Source organism: Trichophyton rubrum (assembly GCF_000151425.1).
Source record: "Trichophyton rubrum CBS 118892 genomic scaffold supercont2.6, whole genome shotgun sequence".
In the NCBI taxonomy this organism is placed as follows: Eukaryota; Fungi; Ascomycota; class Eurotiomycetes; order Onygenales; family Arthrodermataceae; genus Trichophyton; species Trichophyton rubrum.
Genome location: NW_003456423.1, coordinates 1,094,996 through 1,108,686, shown reverse-complemented (window position 1 = coordinate 1,108,686; position 13,691 = coordinate 1,094,996). Strand labels below are relative to the sequence as shown.

At 50.1% G+C, this 13,691-nt stretch overlaps 5 protein-coding genes across 11 annotated transcripts; 3 read left to right on the top strand and 2 right to left on the bottom strand.

Annotated features, from left to right (window-relative positions):
* Positions 1–1,248: 1,248 nt before the first annotated feature.
* On the top strand, positions 1,249–3,940 carry TERG_05823 (uncharacterized protein). Of its 2 annotated transcripts, XM_003233906.2 has the most exons (3): positions 1,249–1,641; positions 1,712–2,125; positions 2,197–3,940. In XM_003233906.2, exons 1-3 carry the CDS (start codon positions 1,510–1,512, stop codon positions 2,584–2,586), a joined length of 936 nt encoding a protein of 311 aa, XP_003233954.1. In that variant the 5' UTR covers positions 1,249–1,509; the 3' UTR covers positions 2,587–3,940. The 2 variants fall into 2 exon arrangements, with proteins under 2 accessions (XP_003233954.1, XP_047606700.1); XM_047750036.1 differs by having other exon boundaries at positions 1,249–2,125.
* An 806-nt stretch (positions 3,941–4,746) lies between these two features.
* On the bottom strand, positions 4,747–5,109 carry TERG_12340 (uncharacterized protein; the record flags this gene model as incomplete). The annotated part of the gene is made up of 1 exon (XM_047751309.1): positions 4,747–5,109. The coding sequence occupies one exon, from the start codon at positions 5,107–5,109 to the stop codon at positions 4,747–4,749; it is 363 nt and encodes a 120-aa protein (XP_047606699.1).
* Positions 5,110–5,502: 393 nt separating this feature from the next.
* Positions 5,503–7,607, top strand: TERG_05821 (pyruvate kinase; the record flags this gene model as incomplete). 5 transcript variants are annotated; one of them, XM_003233904.1, is made up of 8 exons in its annotated part: positions 5,503–5,620; positions 5,700–5,744; positions 5,810–5,856; positions 5,931–6,011; positions 6,127–6,248; positions 6,312–7,145; positions 7,216–7,297; positions 7,362–7,607. In XM_003233904.1, 8 exons carry the CDS (start codon positions 5,503–5,505, stop codon positions 7,605–7,607), a joined length of 1,575 nt encoding a protein of 524 aa, XP_003233952.1. The 5 variants fall into 5 exon arrangements, with proteins under 5 accessions (XP_003233952.1, XP_047606695.1, XP_047606696.1 ...); XM_047750032.1 differs by having other exon boundaries at positions 7,216–7,423; XM_047750033.1 differs by lacking the exons at positions 7,216–7,297; positions 7,362–7,607 and having other exon boundaries at positions 6,312–7,149.
* Positions 7,608–8,456: 849 nt separating this feature from the next.
* TERG_05820 (uncharacterized protein) lies at positions 8,457–10,770 on the bottom strand. The gene has a single exon (XM_003233903.2). The coding sequence runs from the start codon at positions 10,741–10,743 to the stop codon at positions 8,728–8,730; it is 2,016 nt and encodes a 671-aa protein (XP_003233951.1). The 5' UTR covers positions 10,744–10,770; the 3' UTR covers positions 8,457–8,727.
* A 1,428-nt stretch (positions 10,771–12,198) lies between these two features.
* Positions 12,199–13,657, top strand: TERG_05819 (uncharacterized protein). 2 transcript variants are annotated; one of them, XM_003233902.2, is made up of 4 exons: positions 12,253–12,300; positions 12,358–12,398; positions 12,490–12,659; positions 12,730–13,657. In XM_003233902.2, exons 1-4 carry the CDS (start codon positions 12,276–12,278, stop codon positions 13,574–13,576), a joined length of 1,083 nt encoding a protein of 360 aa, XP_003233950.1. In that variant the 5' UTR covers positions 12,253–12,275; the 3' UTR covers positions 13,577–13,657. The 2 variants fall into 2 exon arrangements, with proteins under 2 accessions (XP_047606694.1, XP_003233950.1); XM_047750031.1 differs by having other exon boundaries at positions 12,199–12,398; positions 12,490–13,657.
* The last annotated feature ends 34 nt before the right edge of the window (positions 13,658–13,691 follow it).

Genomic DNA, 13,691 nt, shown 5'->3' with positions numbered 1-13,691 from the left:
TTGGACGCTCGCCGAATTCGAATAGTTACGGGTACAGCCTGGAGGTATCCGGGCCGAACCCTAACTTACTAGATATATAATATCACATCACGACGTCAAAGATAGTGGAAGTTGAACTCTCGAAAAAGTAAAAGGTAAAGAGAATGTACGACCCCTGCTACTGAATGACCAGCTAACGCTGTGTCTAGACTATTAGCTGTTACTCCGGGTATTTTTCACCCGGCTTTGCGAGTTGTTGTTTAAATTTGGTGTGAAACTCGGGCACAGTCTAGGAGGCCCGTAAGTTTACCCCGGTGTCCCGTGAGGACTAGGCAATGAAGCAGTAGCCGATGTGGGCTTTAATCCTGACTGACTCTTACATGGTGGGAACGTGGCTTAATTGCTTCTGGATCTACTACACATTCTAATGAAGTCGTATTTGGTGATGTGACTGGCGACGGACGAGCAAATTACCTATAGCCCGACCCCGAAACGTCAGCAGTGAAAGCGTGGGTTAATGCCTGCTGATTTTTGGGCCCTGGTTAACGTCCAGATCTCACTATCATACTGCTACTGCTGCCTCTTAACTGCATCCAACTAATTACCACACATGCTCATATAGTATATATATCCCTGATATATACTCCGTATATATATATATATCATCGCTTGTAATAGTATTATTGTAACATGCAAGGCACTTGGCTATTTCCCAAATTTCACAGAGCCACAGTTTTGACAAAGCAGCCATATTCTCATACTGAAGTTGGGGAGGAATCCGGATATTCGTTCGACTCTTAGAGGTATCTCGGCATCGCGAGTAAGGTATACCCTCCACACCGTCTAGATCTCGGCATCGCAAGCCATCGCCAGCGCAGCGCCAACGCAGGCGCAGTCGAAGGACGCGCTGGAGAGTTGCAGGAAGTTAGAAAAGAGTGCGAGCCGCTTTTCCTGTTTGGGGTAAAAACCTTGAATGGGGAAGGAGCAAAGCTGAGAAAAAGTGGAGCAGTTCCCGCTCAGCCATGGCACTAGTCCTGAAGAGGCTAGCGGCGCCACGAGGAGCCAGGAATAGAAACCAAGTCCAAAAGCGGACTAGCCTTGGCCTCGTGTATTTGTCATTCCTTTGGTATTAAATACGCAACATCCCTGCAATTACAGCGTGCAGCTGCTGACGCATCCCGTATTCCAAATACAGCCCGCGCTTTGACTTACCTAATCAGCCGGTCGTTGCCCTGCCACAGACCCACCAGCGACTGCTTTGCGCTCACTTTGGCTCAGCCATGCGGTGCGCGTCAGCTTGAGATATATTAAGGGCCTGCGATCCTGCGCTAACAAAAAACCGTCAACAACAAACAAACGGCGAAGTCATTTTTTTTCCTTTCAAATATATATTCGTACTTGACGTCTTTGCACTCAGTTTCTTCTCTATCATCGCCTCACTTCGCTGTTCGAGCTACTCTCTCCGTCACATAGCCGCATTTATCTTAAACCAACACTTTCAGGCAACTGCTCGGGTATCAACGAGGAAAAATGGGCAAGGGTGGTCGATTTGCGTGCATTTTTCTGCCGTACATTCTATCAATTGGCACACTTGTATGCCTTGCTCTAGTCGGCCTAGGATGTTACAACACCACCACTCTCACCGATGTTTACTTTGCAAAGGTAAGCTTGTTGTATCCTTGTTGCTGCTTTGTCTGTTTTCCTTCGGGCAGCTCTGACTCATTCCGTACAGGTTAACATGAAAGACATCAATACATCCCCGTCCGGGCTAAATAGTCAACTACAACCGCTCGCACATGGCCTCGAACAGGCCAAAGCCAAGGGCGATATCCACGACTTCTATATCGTTGGCATATGGAACTACTGCTACGGAGACAGCAAGGACGGAAGTGACAAGGTCACCTTTTGCTCCCCTCGCCGATCGAGATTCTGGTTTAACCCTGCCGAAGTCTGGGGTGTCGATGATACTATCGAACAGCTCTACCCATCATCCCTGCAAAAGGGCCTGAATACCTATCAGAAGGTTGCTGGATGGATATATGTTGCTTACGCTGTTGCCATCTCTGCCTCTGCCATTCAGCTTCTAGTTGGAATCTCTGCTATCTTCAGCAGATGGGGTAGCTTTTTCACTACTCTCGTTGCAGGCGTAAGTTTTACCACCTAAATAAACCCAGTATGACATAACCTAGGTCAAAAGAGCTAACCATTTTCCACCAGGTTGCCACTGTATTTACCATCGGTGGTGCAGCCACTGCCTCCGTCCTCTACGGTACCCTTGTCGGAGCCATTAAAGCAGGTCTCAAGCCGTTTGATATCAAGGCCGACGTTGGAACTCGCATGCTCGCCATCTACTGGCTTGGCGGCCTCTTAACCCTTGCCGGAGGGTTCTTCTGGCTCCTTAGTGTCTGCTGCTGCTCTGGCCGCTCTCCATACGGCCACCGTGATGATCGACGTGGTATTACTGCCGAAAAGACTCCTTACACCTACGAGCGTGTTGCTAGCCCATACGGTGTTCACCCAGGATCTGCCGTCCCAATGCATAACATGCCTCCTCACCATACCCAGGACACTGCCTACGAACCCTTCAGACACGATCACCGCGTATAGGTTCTTTTCATCTTTTCATATACCCAAGTTTTCGTTTTCCTTTCTTTAATACGGCTCAAGAGAAAGGCAGAGAAAGTAATGACCCATTCATGACCACTGGTGAACTTTGGCATCGCTATCTGAGTTTGATAGAGTCTCTACATCTGTGTTCCTCCTTTTTTTCAAAGTATCTGGTACTCATTTCCATGGTGCGGGGATGGCGTTGGCCTGGCCTGGCCTTGACCTTTTTATTTCCTTGTTTCTTCTTGTATCTACAATACCGACATATGGAGTACATATTCTATGACACTCTCTTTGTACAGAAATTACAGCCATTTCAATGATATGATAACGATTTTATTATAGACCCGATGATAGTAAAGCTGGACCAATAGAGCTGTGAGACTATGTTCTACCTAAGACAGCCCCATCTATACACACCCTATACTGACCACGTGTCTTAAATACGAAGATCTGACTCAGTTCGATGCTAACTCGGAACTCGTAGAATAAGATGCCTTACCCAAGTAAGATTGGTTTCTGTAATAAAACTCAAGTTTGGCTACAGGCCCCAGGATTCCAGTGGTTGATATACAGAGCCTGGTGAATTAGACTCTATCTGAAGACTTGTTTTAGTAGTAATATAAATGTGCATGAATTACAGTGAAGGGACCAATAAAGCTCGTGTGTGCTTGATTAATATAGCCATGAAATGTTTAATGGTACTATACAGGGTAAGCTGGTGATTACCCGGGGGGAAGTAGAAAGCGTGGAGGCGAAATCGAAGAGTAGAAAATCGTGCCTGCGTGGAGCAGGTATTTCCAGGCAGCAATCAAACATCCCACTCAGTGTTTCCCCGGATATGTGATGTGCCGGGCGTTCTTGTGATCGTCATGAAGGGTGAGGCTCCCCCATCGTTGAGGCTATTAATTCATAACATCTCCTCTAGGCCAAAAAGAGCATGACAGAGACGAGAGGCAGCGTTCATATTCCACACAAGAAAGATTGAGAAATATTATAGTGAAACAGTAGACCAAAGGAAAGCAATCAAGCCCGCACGCTAAAGAGGAAGGAGGGAAAGAGGCAATGTGACGGAGGAGAGACTGGGTGGACGGTGGAAAAGAGATGTTCTCGGCTGTTCACCTCTTGCGCTCGAAATATCCGCTCGATCCCAGCACCGCGATGCTCTGGTCCATCACCCATTCACCAACACCGAGATAGCCGTCGAGCCATCGTTTAACTTCTTTGCTCTCTGTGATTTTGTCAGAGTTCAGGCTGGGGCTAACGTCATATTTGGCCGTTCGTCCACGGCCCATGCGATGCTCGTCCGACTCAATTCACCACACCGCGTTTTCTCCCTTCATGAATCAATCCAGGTACGACGGGCAAGGTTGGAGGGAGTCGGACAGTGAGCACATGGGGCGGACGGGCGGGAGGACACAAGAGTTAGCTAGGGTCGCTTCAACTTGGGGAGGTCGTATGTAGATGTAGTGATAATTATATCGTGTGGCTGGGGATACTATAGCTGGGGCAGGGAGTAGTTACGTTAATCCTGTCGACCGTTTGATTCCTGCTAGAAAGGCAGAGACTGGGATGAAATTAGTACGTCATCCTTGGTACACAGAGGAGAGATCATGGCAAGTACGTACATAGTACAGCGTCGAAAGCATAGTGGGTGAGACGTCCGAACTATTGATCAACCGTGTTAGCTAGCTTCAGAGAGCGCCAGGAGAAGAGGAACATGCCACCATCTTGTACGGAGTAGAGCTGGAGAGATATGCACTGAGCAGAGGTGAAGAGTAGAAGAGCAGAGAAGAGTGTCAAGCTGTATAATATTCTTGCCCCGTTGAGCCGGCGTTGTCTATGGCGACCGAGAGCGAGAGACGCAAGGCCGTTTCCCTTCTTGGCCAGCTGATAATCGATAGGGTAGGTCACATGACCAATGACTAATATATTATGTCATCCTTATTATATAATCATTGATAATTGGGTTGCACCCCTTTTGGGACTAGCGCCATCTTGTTATCTCCGGGTCCACTTTTGCGGAAGTAAGATGATCCGGAAGCCTGATAAGAGATTGACCAATCAGAGAGCTCGGGCGGGTCGGCTCATTGTTTGAGCCCCGCCAAGTCCGAGCGTCTTTTTTGATATGGAGAGAAAGAAAAAAAAAGGACGACGAACTCAGGGCAAAGAGACGGCGATTGGAGAGTAAGAATGCATGGGCGGTTGATGTTGATGATGGCTGCGATGGTCGGGGTTAAGGTGGAAGAAGTGGCAGGGTGAGACGGGCGCTGCACAGATATAACTAAACCGGCAGAGGACCTGAGACGAGTGACGTAGCTGGGGAGCAGCCTGTGTGGTTTTTCTTGTACGCAAGTGGGCTCCAGTTACTCTAATGCAGGGAGCGCCCCTGTGCATTCTGAGGTGTCCAGGACCCTCCAGAGCAGCGATCTTAGCACCAGCAGCGCATCCTCCACGGTGAGCAGCAGCTGAAACCACGGGCGAGGATGACCAGAGCGACGTCTGCAGAGTAGCATCGAGCATCCAAAACCACACAAAACTAGATTAATTCTCACTAACAAGTAAGAGCAGCCAAAAAGAAAATAAGAGGCTTCGCTGCCGGCAAGTAGTTGTGTGCCTAAAGTAAGTCCCGCTAAAAAGTCACTCAACGCCCAACAAAAAAGCAACCAACTCGACTCACGCATTAAAACACGACTTCAAGCGTCGTCGTCTCTCCGAGCTGCGTCTGTCCTGTCGCATCTCCAGCTCCCTGCACTGCTGCTCTCTTGGACTGCGCCACTGCCAGCGATCTGTATAAAACCAGCCCAGCTAGCCCTCCCCTTCGCCATCGTGTTTTACCGCCTCACACCGACACCACCCGGCACACCTCGCAACTTCGTCTCTGCCGCCGCAACCACCAGCAACAACCAACCAGCCATGGCGAACGCGTTAGACCATCTCTCCAACAGGATGAAGCTGGAGTGGCATTCTCAGCTGGATACGGAGTACAAGCCGACCAATAACTACCGCCGCACCTCCATTATCTGCACTATTGGTGAGTGACACAACTGGGCAAGGGCACAGAGCTAGAGAGAGCTATGTATCAAGGGACTAACATCTCTATTCAATTGCAGGTCCAAAGACAAATTCAGTTGAGAAGATTAATATGCTTCGTGAAGGTCTGCATTCTCTTTCTCTAGGGCTGTAGATAGATATTGTTCTCCTAATAGCTCGCTGCCTATAGCTGGTCTCAATGTTGTCCGCATGAACTTCTCCCATGGAACTCACGAGGTAGGAACTTTGTTTCATTATCATCTTCAACTGGTTGTTCTTTCAGCTAACCTTCCTTTGACCTGTCTGTGTAGTACCACAAATCTGTCATTGATAACGCCAGAGAAGCTGAACGCTTCCAAGCCGGCCGTCCACTCGCAATTGCCCTTGATACCGTACGTTAGCTGAACCACACGCACACACTCACACCCAACACATGGAATTAGACCTGCTACTTGCAGCAAGCAACATGCCTTGGGAAACATGGATTTGGAGCTGACATCCCCGTAGAAAGGACCTGAGATTCGTACTGGCAACACTCCCGGTGACAAGGATATTCCAATCAAGGAGGGAACGGAATTGAACATTACAACCGACGATCAATATGCCACCTGCAGTGATGACAAGAACATGTTTGTTTCCCCGGCATCTAGTTGCTTTTATTTTGCTTCCCAAGGTTAACTGCGGATGCCCAGGTACGTCGACTACAAGAACATTACCAAAGTCATCTCCAAGGGTAGGCTGGTATACGTAGACGACGGTGTCCTCTCCTTCGAAGTTCTCGATATCGTCGACGACAAGACCCTGCGCGTCAAGTGTCTGAACAATGGCAACATCTCATCCAAAAAGGGTGTCAACCTTCCTGGAACAGACGTTGATCTCCCTGCCCTCTCTGAAAAAGACAAGCAGGATCTCAAGTTCGGTGTCGAAAACGGCGTAGACATGATCTTCGCCTCCTTCATCCGTCACGGAAGTGACATCAGGGACATCCGGGCTGTCCTGGGTGAGGCCGGAAAGGAGATCCAGATCATCGCCAAGATCGAAAACCAACAAGGAATGAACAACTTTGACGAGATTCTGCAAGAGACTGACGGCGTCATGGTTGCTCGTGGTGATCTCGGGATTGAAATACCCGCCGCAAAGGTCTTTATCGCCCAAAAGATGATGATTGCCAAGTGCAATATCAAGGGCAAGCCAGTCATTTGCGCCACTCAGATGCTTGAGTCCATGACCTATAACCCACGTCCAACCCGTGCGGAGGTATCTGATGTCGCCAATGCCGTGCTTGATGGCGCAGACTGCGTCATGTTGTCCGGTGAGACTGCCAAGGGCAACTATCCCAAGGAAGCCGTAGTGATGATGCACGAGACCTGTCTTCTCGCCGAAGTTGCGATCCCATACGTCAGCGTGTTCGACGAGCTGCGCAACCTTGCCCCTAGACCAGCGGATACTCTGGAATCTATCGCCATGGCTGCTGTTTCCGCCAGTTTGGAACTAAACGCCAGTGCCATCTTGGTCCTCACCACTTCGTAAGTAATTGGAACACCCCTTGTTCTGCTATAAAGGGTATAAGCTGACATAAAGCGTCCTGTCGTGTAGCGGAAACACTGCTCGTCTGCTATCCAAGTACCGTCCAGTCTGCCCAATCATCATGGTCACTCGCAACCCAAGAGCCGCACGAGTAAGTTACCTATTAGTTAGCATTAAACGTCAACGTGTACTCACTAACCATTCTGCACACACAGTACTCTCATCTATACCGTGGCGTCTACCCTTTTATCTTCAACGAGCCCAAGCCCGACTATAACGTCACCGAGTGGCAGAAAAACGTCGATCTCCGTCTCAAATGGGGTATTGCTCAAGCTATTGAGCTCAAGATCATTTCCAAGGGCACTTCAGTGGTCTGTGTTCAAGGCTGGCGCGGTGGCCAGGGACACACCAACACCATTCGTGTCGTCCCCGCTGAACCAGACCACCTCGGCCTCGTTTAAATGACGGACTCCTGACTCAGAAATAAAATAAAATAGAAAGAAAAACCCCAAAAAAAAAAGGCGAGAGAGAAAAGAGAGAGACAGTATATAGGGTAAATAGTTCTCTTTCTGGACGAGTATTTGGTTCTCATTTCTTGTTTTTCGTTGCATGGGAGATAATAAATGCTGGGATTGAATGTTTATGTCCACCCCTTTTTTTCATGAGCTATATGACCCGTCGTCGTCCGCTTTGAGCTTTGTTGAATAAATGTGCATCTTCACGATAGCAATTTAATCCAGACTCGGGAGTAAAACCCACGCTGAAATATTGTAAAAAAGGAAAATAAGTGAAGGCTAGGGAGAAAAGGGCGTTGAAGGCGCACCTGCCATCGGGTAGTTTCGGGCTAGGCGGCCGACGGGTTTGCGAGCCGAGGTCGGTTTTTTTACTCCACGCGCACCAACGTCAGTCAGTCCACCCTACGTCACCTTGCTCGACGTACTTCAACGCCTGAGGCAGCTTTGAATGGAATGAAGATGGTAGGGACCAGAACCAAAAAATATGTTTTTACTACATATAATATAGAGAAGAGTGAAGATAACTGGCTTGATGATTTACAGGAGCCACAAAACTTTCAGGAAATAATAATAAAAAAAAAAAAAACGGTGAGAAAGTGAGTAAAAAAGAGTATAGTATAACAACAAAACGGCCCCAAATCGGCCAAAAGGTAGGTGGGTGGGTAGGTAGGTATAAAGCGGGGTAGCCATCATAGGCAAGATGAATAAGTAATAGGGGTTGGGAGATGGGAGGATGAAGGAGGTGAAGAAGTAAGTGGTTGGTAAGGTGGTGTGATGGTATGGATGCCCATAGGCGGGGGGAGAGGGGGGGGGGAGAAAGATAGGTCGGTTAGGGAGGTAGGGAGGTAGGAGGAAAGAGAGATAGAGAGATAGAATGCAACGGCTAAACGGAAGTTTCACAAGAAAGCAATATATCCAACTATTAGCCCGAGAGATGAAATTCCAATTTGAGTAGTATATGGTTTTATGCGAGTGTGTAAAATAGTTCTAGGGGGTTTCGCGAGGTCTAAGGTTAGTGGTTAGAGAGGGAGGGTGTGATTGTCCATGTACCGGTGTAGTGTGCCGGCTACGCTTTGATTGCTGTAGGCTCAGCTGGCTGAGCATTGGCAGGCTCGACATTCTTTGTTGGAATTTGCTCCGGCTCGGATTCCACTGGCTTTGGTTCGTCTTTCTTTGATTCTTTAGACTTTGGTTCCTGTGGCTTGGTCTCTTCTGGCTTGGGTTGCTCTGGTTTAGCTTCCGCGGCCTCATTCTCCTTTGACTGTGGCTCTGTAGGAGTAGTACTCTCAGTCTTAACCTCCTCCTGAGCTTCAGGTTTAGGCTCTAGCTGAGGTTCCTTTGGCTTGGCTTCTTCCTGCTTGGCCTCTGTTTGAACCTCCACTGGCTTCTCCTCTGCCTCAGCTACTTTCACAGCTTCAGGTTCGGTCTCTTCCACTACAGGCAGAGATTGAACTTCAACCTCATCTTCAGCAGAAGCAGGGGCGGGAGAAGCTTCCTCTGCCTTCACTGGTTCCACGGGCTTTTCTTCTTTCACAGGTACCGGCTCAGCAGTAACAGGTTTCGGTGGCGCCACTTCAGGAGCAGCAGTAGGTCGTACAGACGATTTAGTCGACTTGGTTCTCGCAGGACTTCCGGTGTGAGCTGCTGCCGACGTCGTCGTCGTATTCGTCTTTTCTGCAGTTGGTTTCTTGGTAGTTTGTGCCTTGTTGGCAGCAAGTCTGGGGGGACTAGTAATATCGAGCTTCTCCTGCCTCTTACTCGCTGAACTCGCGGTTGGTCGTATTAGCCTTGCCAGAGAAGAGTCATCGACGGGTCTGGAGCTGGGGATGCTGGCGCGAGAAGTCGGCCTGTCATGGGCGGACGAAGAATGTGGTGGTGCAAGGGAGGCACGGGAACCTTGTTTGCGAACCGTGGTTGTGGTTGTGGTGGTAGTGGCGGACGGAGCAGAAGGTTTGGATGAACCTGTGGTTCGAGGGGCGGAAGAACGTAAGGTTGATGGTTTGCGGCTCAGGGCTTGAGCTTTAGTAGTGTTGGCGGGAACGCTGCTCCGGCTGGATGGACGTGACGGTGACGAGTTGGGTGCTTTTGCTGCAGATGCAGCTGTGGGAGCCAGCATGGAGCCGTGAGTGCGAGTTGGACGAGTAGGAGACTTGGGGCCGCCGTTTTTGTGAGCTGAAGCAGCCGTTTTGGGTTTGGCAATAGTGTTGCTAGTGGTAGCGGTGGTAGTGTGAGTCTTGCCTGCTGGTTCTTGTAGGACTTTGTTGAGCTTCTTGGTTGCGTTTATAGTCTGCGATTGAGCGGTTTCCATAGCCCTTGTACCTGGCACAGCAGGAGATTTGGCAGACTTGGGAGCAGAGGATGGCTTGGAACCTGCTACAAACTGCCGTGGTGTAGCTTTGGACTTGTTGTCTGCAGAACTAGAGCTGTTGGCCAGACGTGAGCCAGTCTTGGATGTAGCGCTAGAAGTGGTAGGAGTAGCTGTTTTCGTCTTTCCATTCGGCTTGTCGTCTGTCTTATTCGCCTGTTTGCCGGTCTGTCGACTCTGACTCTTTGCCGGGCTCGGAGGCGCACTGGTGTCTTCAAAGGGCGATCCCTTCAGGATAGCACCCAGGCCGGCCTTGGACTTGCCATCGACAGCAGCAGTCTTATCCAGCTCCACGTTTGACACAATCGGATCCGAGATCTTTCGAGGCGAGACAACCCCGTCAAGGCTGTTCTGCTGCTGCTGCTGCTGCTGAGGAGTGCCCCATTTCCTCGGCGAGGTACTGTCCACCGGGGTGCGGGTGGTGTTTCTATCAATTGGGCTGCCCATCTCGTCTGTCACGCTTCGTGGCGGCGCACCAAAGGACTCTCCAGCTTCGCCTACTCTCTTGAGGCCGAGTATAGGGGAACCCGAGGTGCCTGGTATATTGCGTTCAACGGCGACAAAGCTAGCGCGGACCTTGGACAGCGGCCTGCCAGCGGCGGAGTGGTCTGACCCGGCAGGAGAGCGGCCTCGAGACGGCGGAGAAGTCGATATGTTGCTGACGTTGTTGTTTTCGAACTTCGCCAGAAGGCCACGAACGCCTGTAGGAGCCGACATGGCGAAGAGCAGAGGAAAGAGAGGGAGGGAGAGGGAGGGAGAGGGAGGGAGCAGGAGAGAGAGAGAGAGAGAGACGAGAGAGGTTCAATGATATCAGATGTGACCTGAACCTCTACCCCCTTTTTTTCCTCCCTCCCTTGCTTTCCTTCTTTTCCTCTCTTCCTTTCGTTCCTGGGGGTCGAGAAAGCTGTCGGTTCTCGGTCCCGTATTTAAACCCTGTAAGTTCGATACCTGTTCACCCAGGGCGGACAGACAGTATTTATTGATGTTATCTGATTCTAAAATAATATCCAGAGCAGAAAAGCGTGTCGGGCGAGCGAGCGGGTGCTGTGTGGAGGAGGAGGATGATGATTTCACGCCGTTCTAAAAGGGACGCTGCAGGTGGCCACGGCAACCCGGGGGAAATTAGTATGAAACAAAGCACGAGAGGGCCAGCGACCGTTTCTCTTCTCAATGCGATCATGAAACTGGGCCGTTCAAGGGCCGCGCCGACAAGGGTGGTTAGGGAGACGAAGGAGACGGAGAGAGGCGGGCAAGCAGCAGCAAGAGTTGCTCCGTCGTTAGGGGCCCAAAGGGTGGTCTTTTCTGGGTGGAGGAAGCTAGACACGGCACTATTGAAAGTCTGTAATGACGATGAGATGCAGACAGAAACCACGGCAACGGACAGTCAGTGCGAGGGTCAGACAGACAGACAGACAGACAGACAGACAGACAGACAGACAGACAGAGGAAATGCTGACGGATCCAGCGAGAGATGCGAGTGAAACGGCCGTCGGACAGCTGTTGTTTCCTATCAGTTAGCTGTTGCTACGAGAGACGGGGATGAGACGAGACGCCCAGCAGCGAAGAAACCCCGTATATTAAACGGTCCAACCGTAACAGCTGAGGTGTCTCTGGTCTGGCCGTTGGTTAGGCTGCCGTCTCTGCTGTCTCTGGATGCTACCCTAAGCAATAACAGGCTGTGATATAGCCAGCTCAACAGCTAGCTATGGAGCACAGCTAGTCACTACTGGAGCTTCCTGGCTGGCCGGCCGGGTCTCTCTTGGTGTCTTGCTCTGCATCTCGCAAGCGACCCAGTATCATATTTACCTGTCGACTCTGCCCTTACACAGGGTCGCCAGCCACGAAACAGGAGAGAAATAAAGGCTTTGTTTGATCATAGAATACTGCTCCAGCATATCTCGTCGTCGCCCTTCGTATACCGGGGTCGAGCCTCGTTACAAACGGACAGTCATGGCTTGCTTCAGCCTTTCGTCTCGTCCCCCCACCGGTTCATCCTCTATCCCTTTATCGTGCAGCTTTATCGTCTTCTTTCCAGGTTCTCTATCTTCGTCGCCTTTTGCTTCTTCGCTTTTGATGCTTTTAGTTTTTCGTCTGATATTGAAGATGCTGACTCAGCAGGCTCTCCAGCCAAAAAAAAAAAAAAAAAAAAAAAAAAAAAAAAAAAAAAAAAAAAAAAAGGTAAAATAAAATAAATACCTCCAAGATGAGTCGAAGAAAGTCGAAGCCAAAACAGCGACAGCGCACGCAAGATGGCTGCCAGAACACTCAGGATAGGTTAATTGATTCCTAAATCTGCCTGTACTACCTGAAAAGATGCTAACGCTGCCGTAGGTCTCATTCCGGGCGACGGGATCGGTAGGGAGGTTATCCCGGTACGTTGAAGCAGCTCTCCTGCAGCTGGTGAAGAAGAGAAAGACAACCCCCCGCCAGAGCTCCATTGACCAAGGATCTATTCTGCAATAGGCCGGTCGACGCATTCTCGAAGCTCTTCCAGCGTCGTTGGGCTTAAAGTTCTCCTTTGTCGACCTCGAGGCGGGCTATGACACCTTTCTGCGCACCAAGACTGCCCTGCCAGACAAGACGGTCGAGACCCTGAAGAAGGAATGTGACGGTGCTCTGTTTGGAGCTGTTAGGTAGGCCCCAGCTCTGTCAACCTTCGGCCAGCGTTTGGGTTGAGATAAGTGGCTAAATGACCGCCCCCAGCTCTCCATCAACCAAGGTCGCAGGATACTCGTCCCCCATCGTCGCCCTTCGCAAGAAGCTAGACCTCTATGCAAACGTACGCCCAGTCAAGACCACGGCCGGCGCCAACGCCTCTGCCAGACCAATTGATCTCGTCATCGTCCGTGAGAACACCGAGGACCTCTACGTCAAGGAAGAGAAGACTTACGACACCCCCAACGGCAAGGTAGCAGAGGCCATCAAGCGCATCTCCGAAAATGCCTCGTTCCGCATCGGTACCATGGCGGGCGAGATTGCGCTCCGACGACAGAAGATCCGTCAGGCTCAGTCTGCCAATACCACTACTGCCAGTCCCATGGTCACCATCACTCACAAGAGTAACGTCCTCAGTCAAAGTGACGGCTTATTCCGCGAGACATGCCGCAAGGCCCTGGCCAACGAAAAATTCAGCGGCGTCAACGTCGAGGAACAAATCGTTGACTCGATGGTGTACAAGCTCTTCAGACAACCCTCATACTACGATGTCATCGTTGCTCCCAATTTGTATGGAGATATTCTGTCGGACGGTGCTGCCGCCCTCGTCGGAAGTCTAGGTCTGGTTCCTAGCGCCAATGTCGGCGATGGGTTTGCTATTGGTGAACCATGCCATGGCAGTGCTCCCGACATCGAGGGCAAGGGTATTGCCAACCCTATTGCTACCATTCGAAGCACAGCTTTGATGTTGGAGTTCTTGGGCGAAGGTGCGGCTGCTGCTAAGATTTATGCGGCTGTCGACGCCAATTTGGATGAGGGCAAGCTCCTTTCCCCTGACCTTGGTGGCAAGGCCACTACTGCCGAGGTTCTGGAAGATGTCCTCAAGAAACTCTAGGTCTTTCCTAGCATAGAGATTACCTACCACTACAAGCTCTGATCTTGTACACTTAGACGGATGGTTCATACCAAGTAAAAAAAAAAAATAAATAAATAAATAAATAAAATAAAAT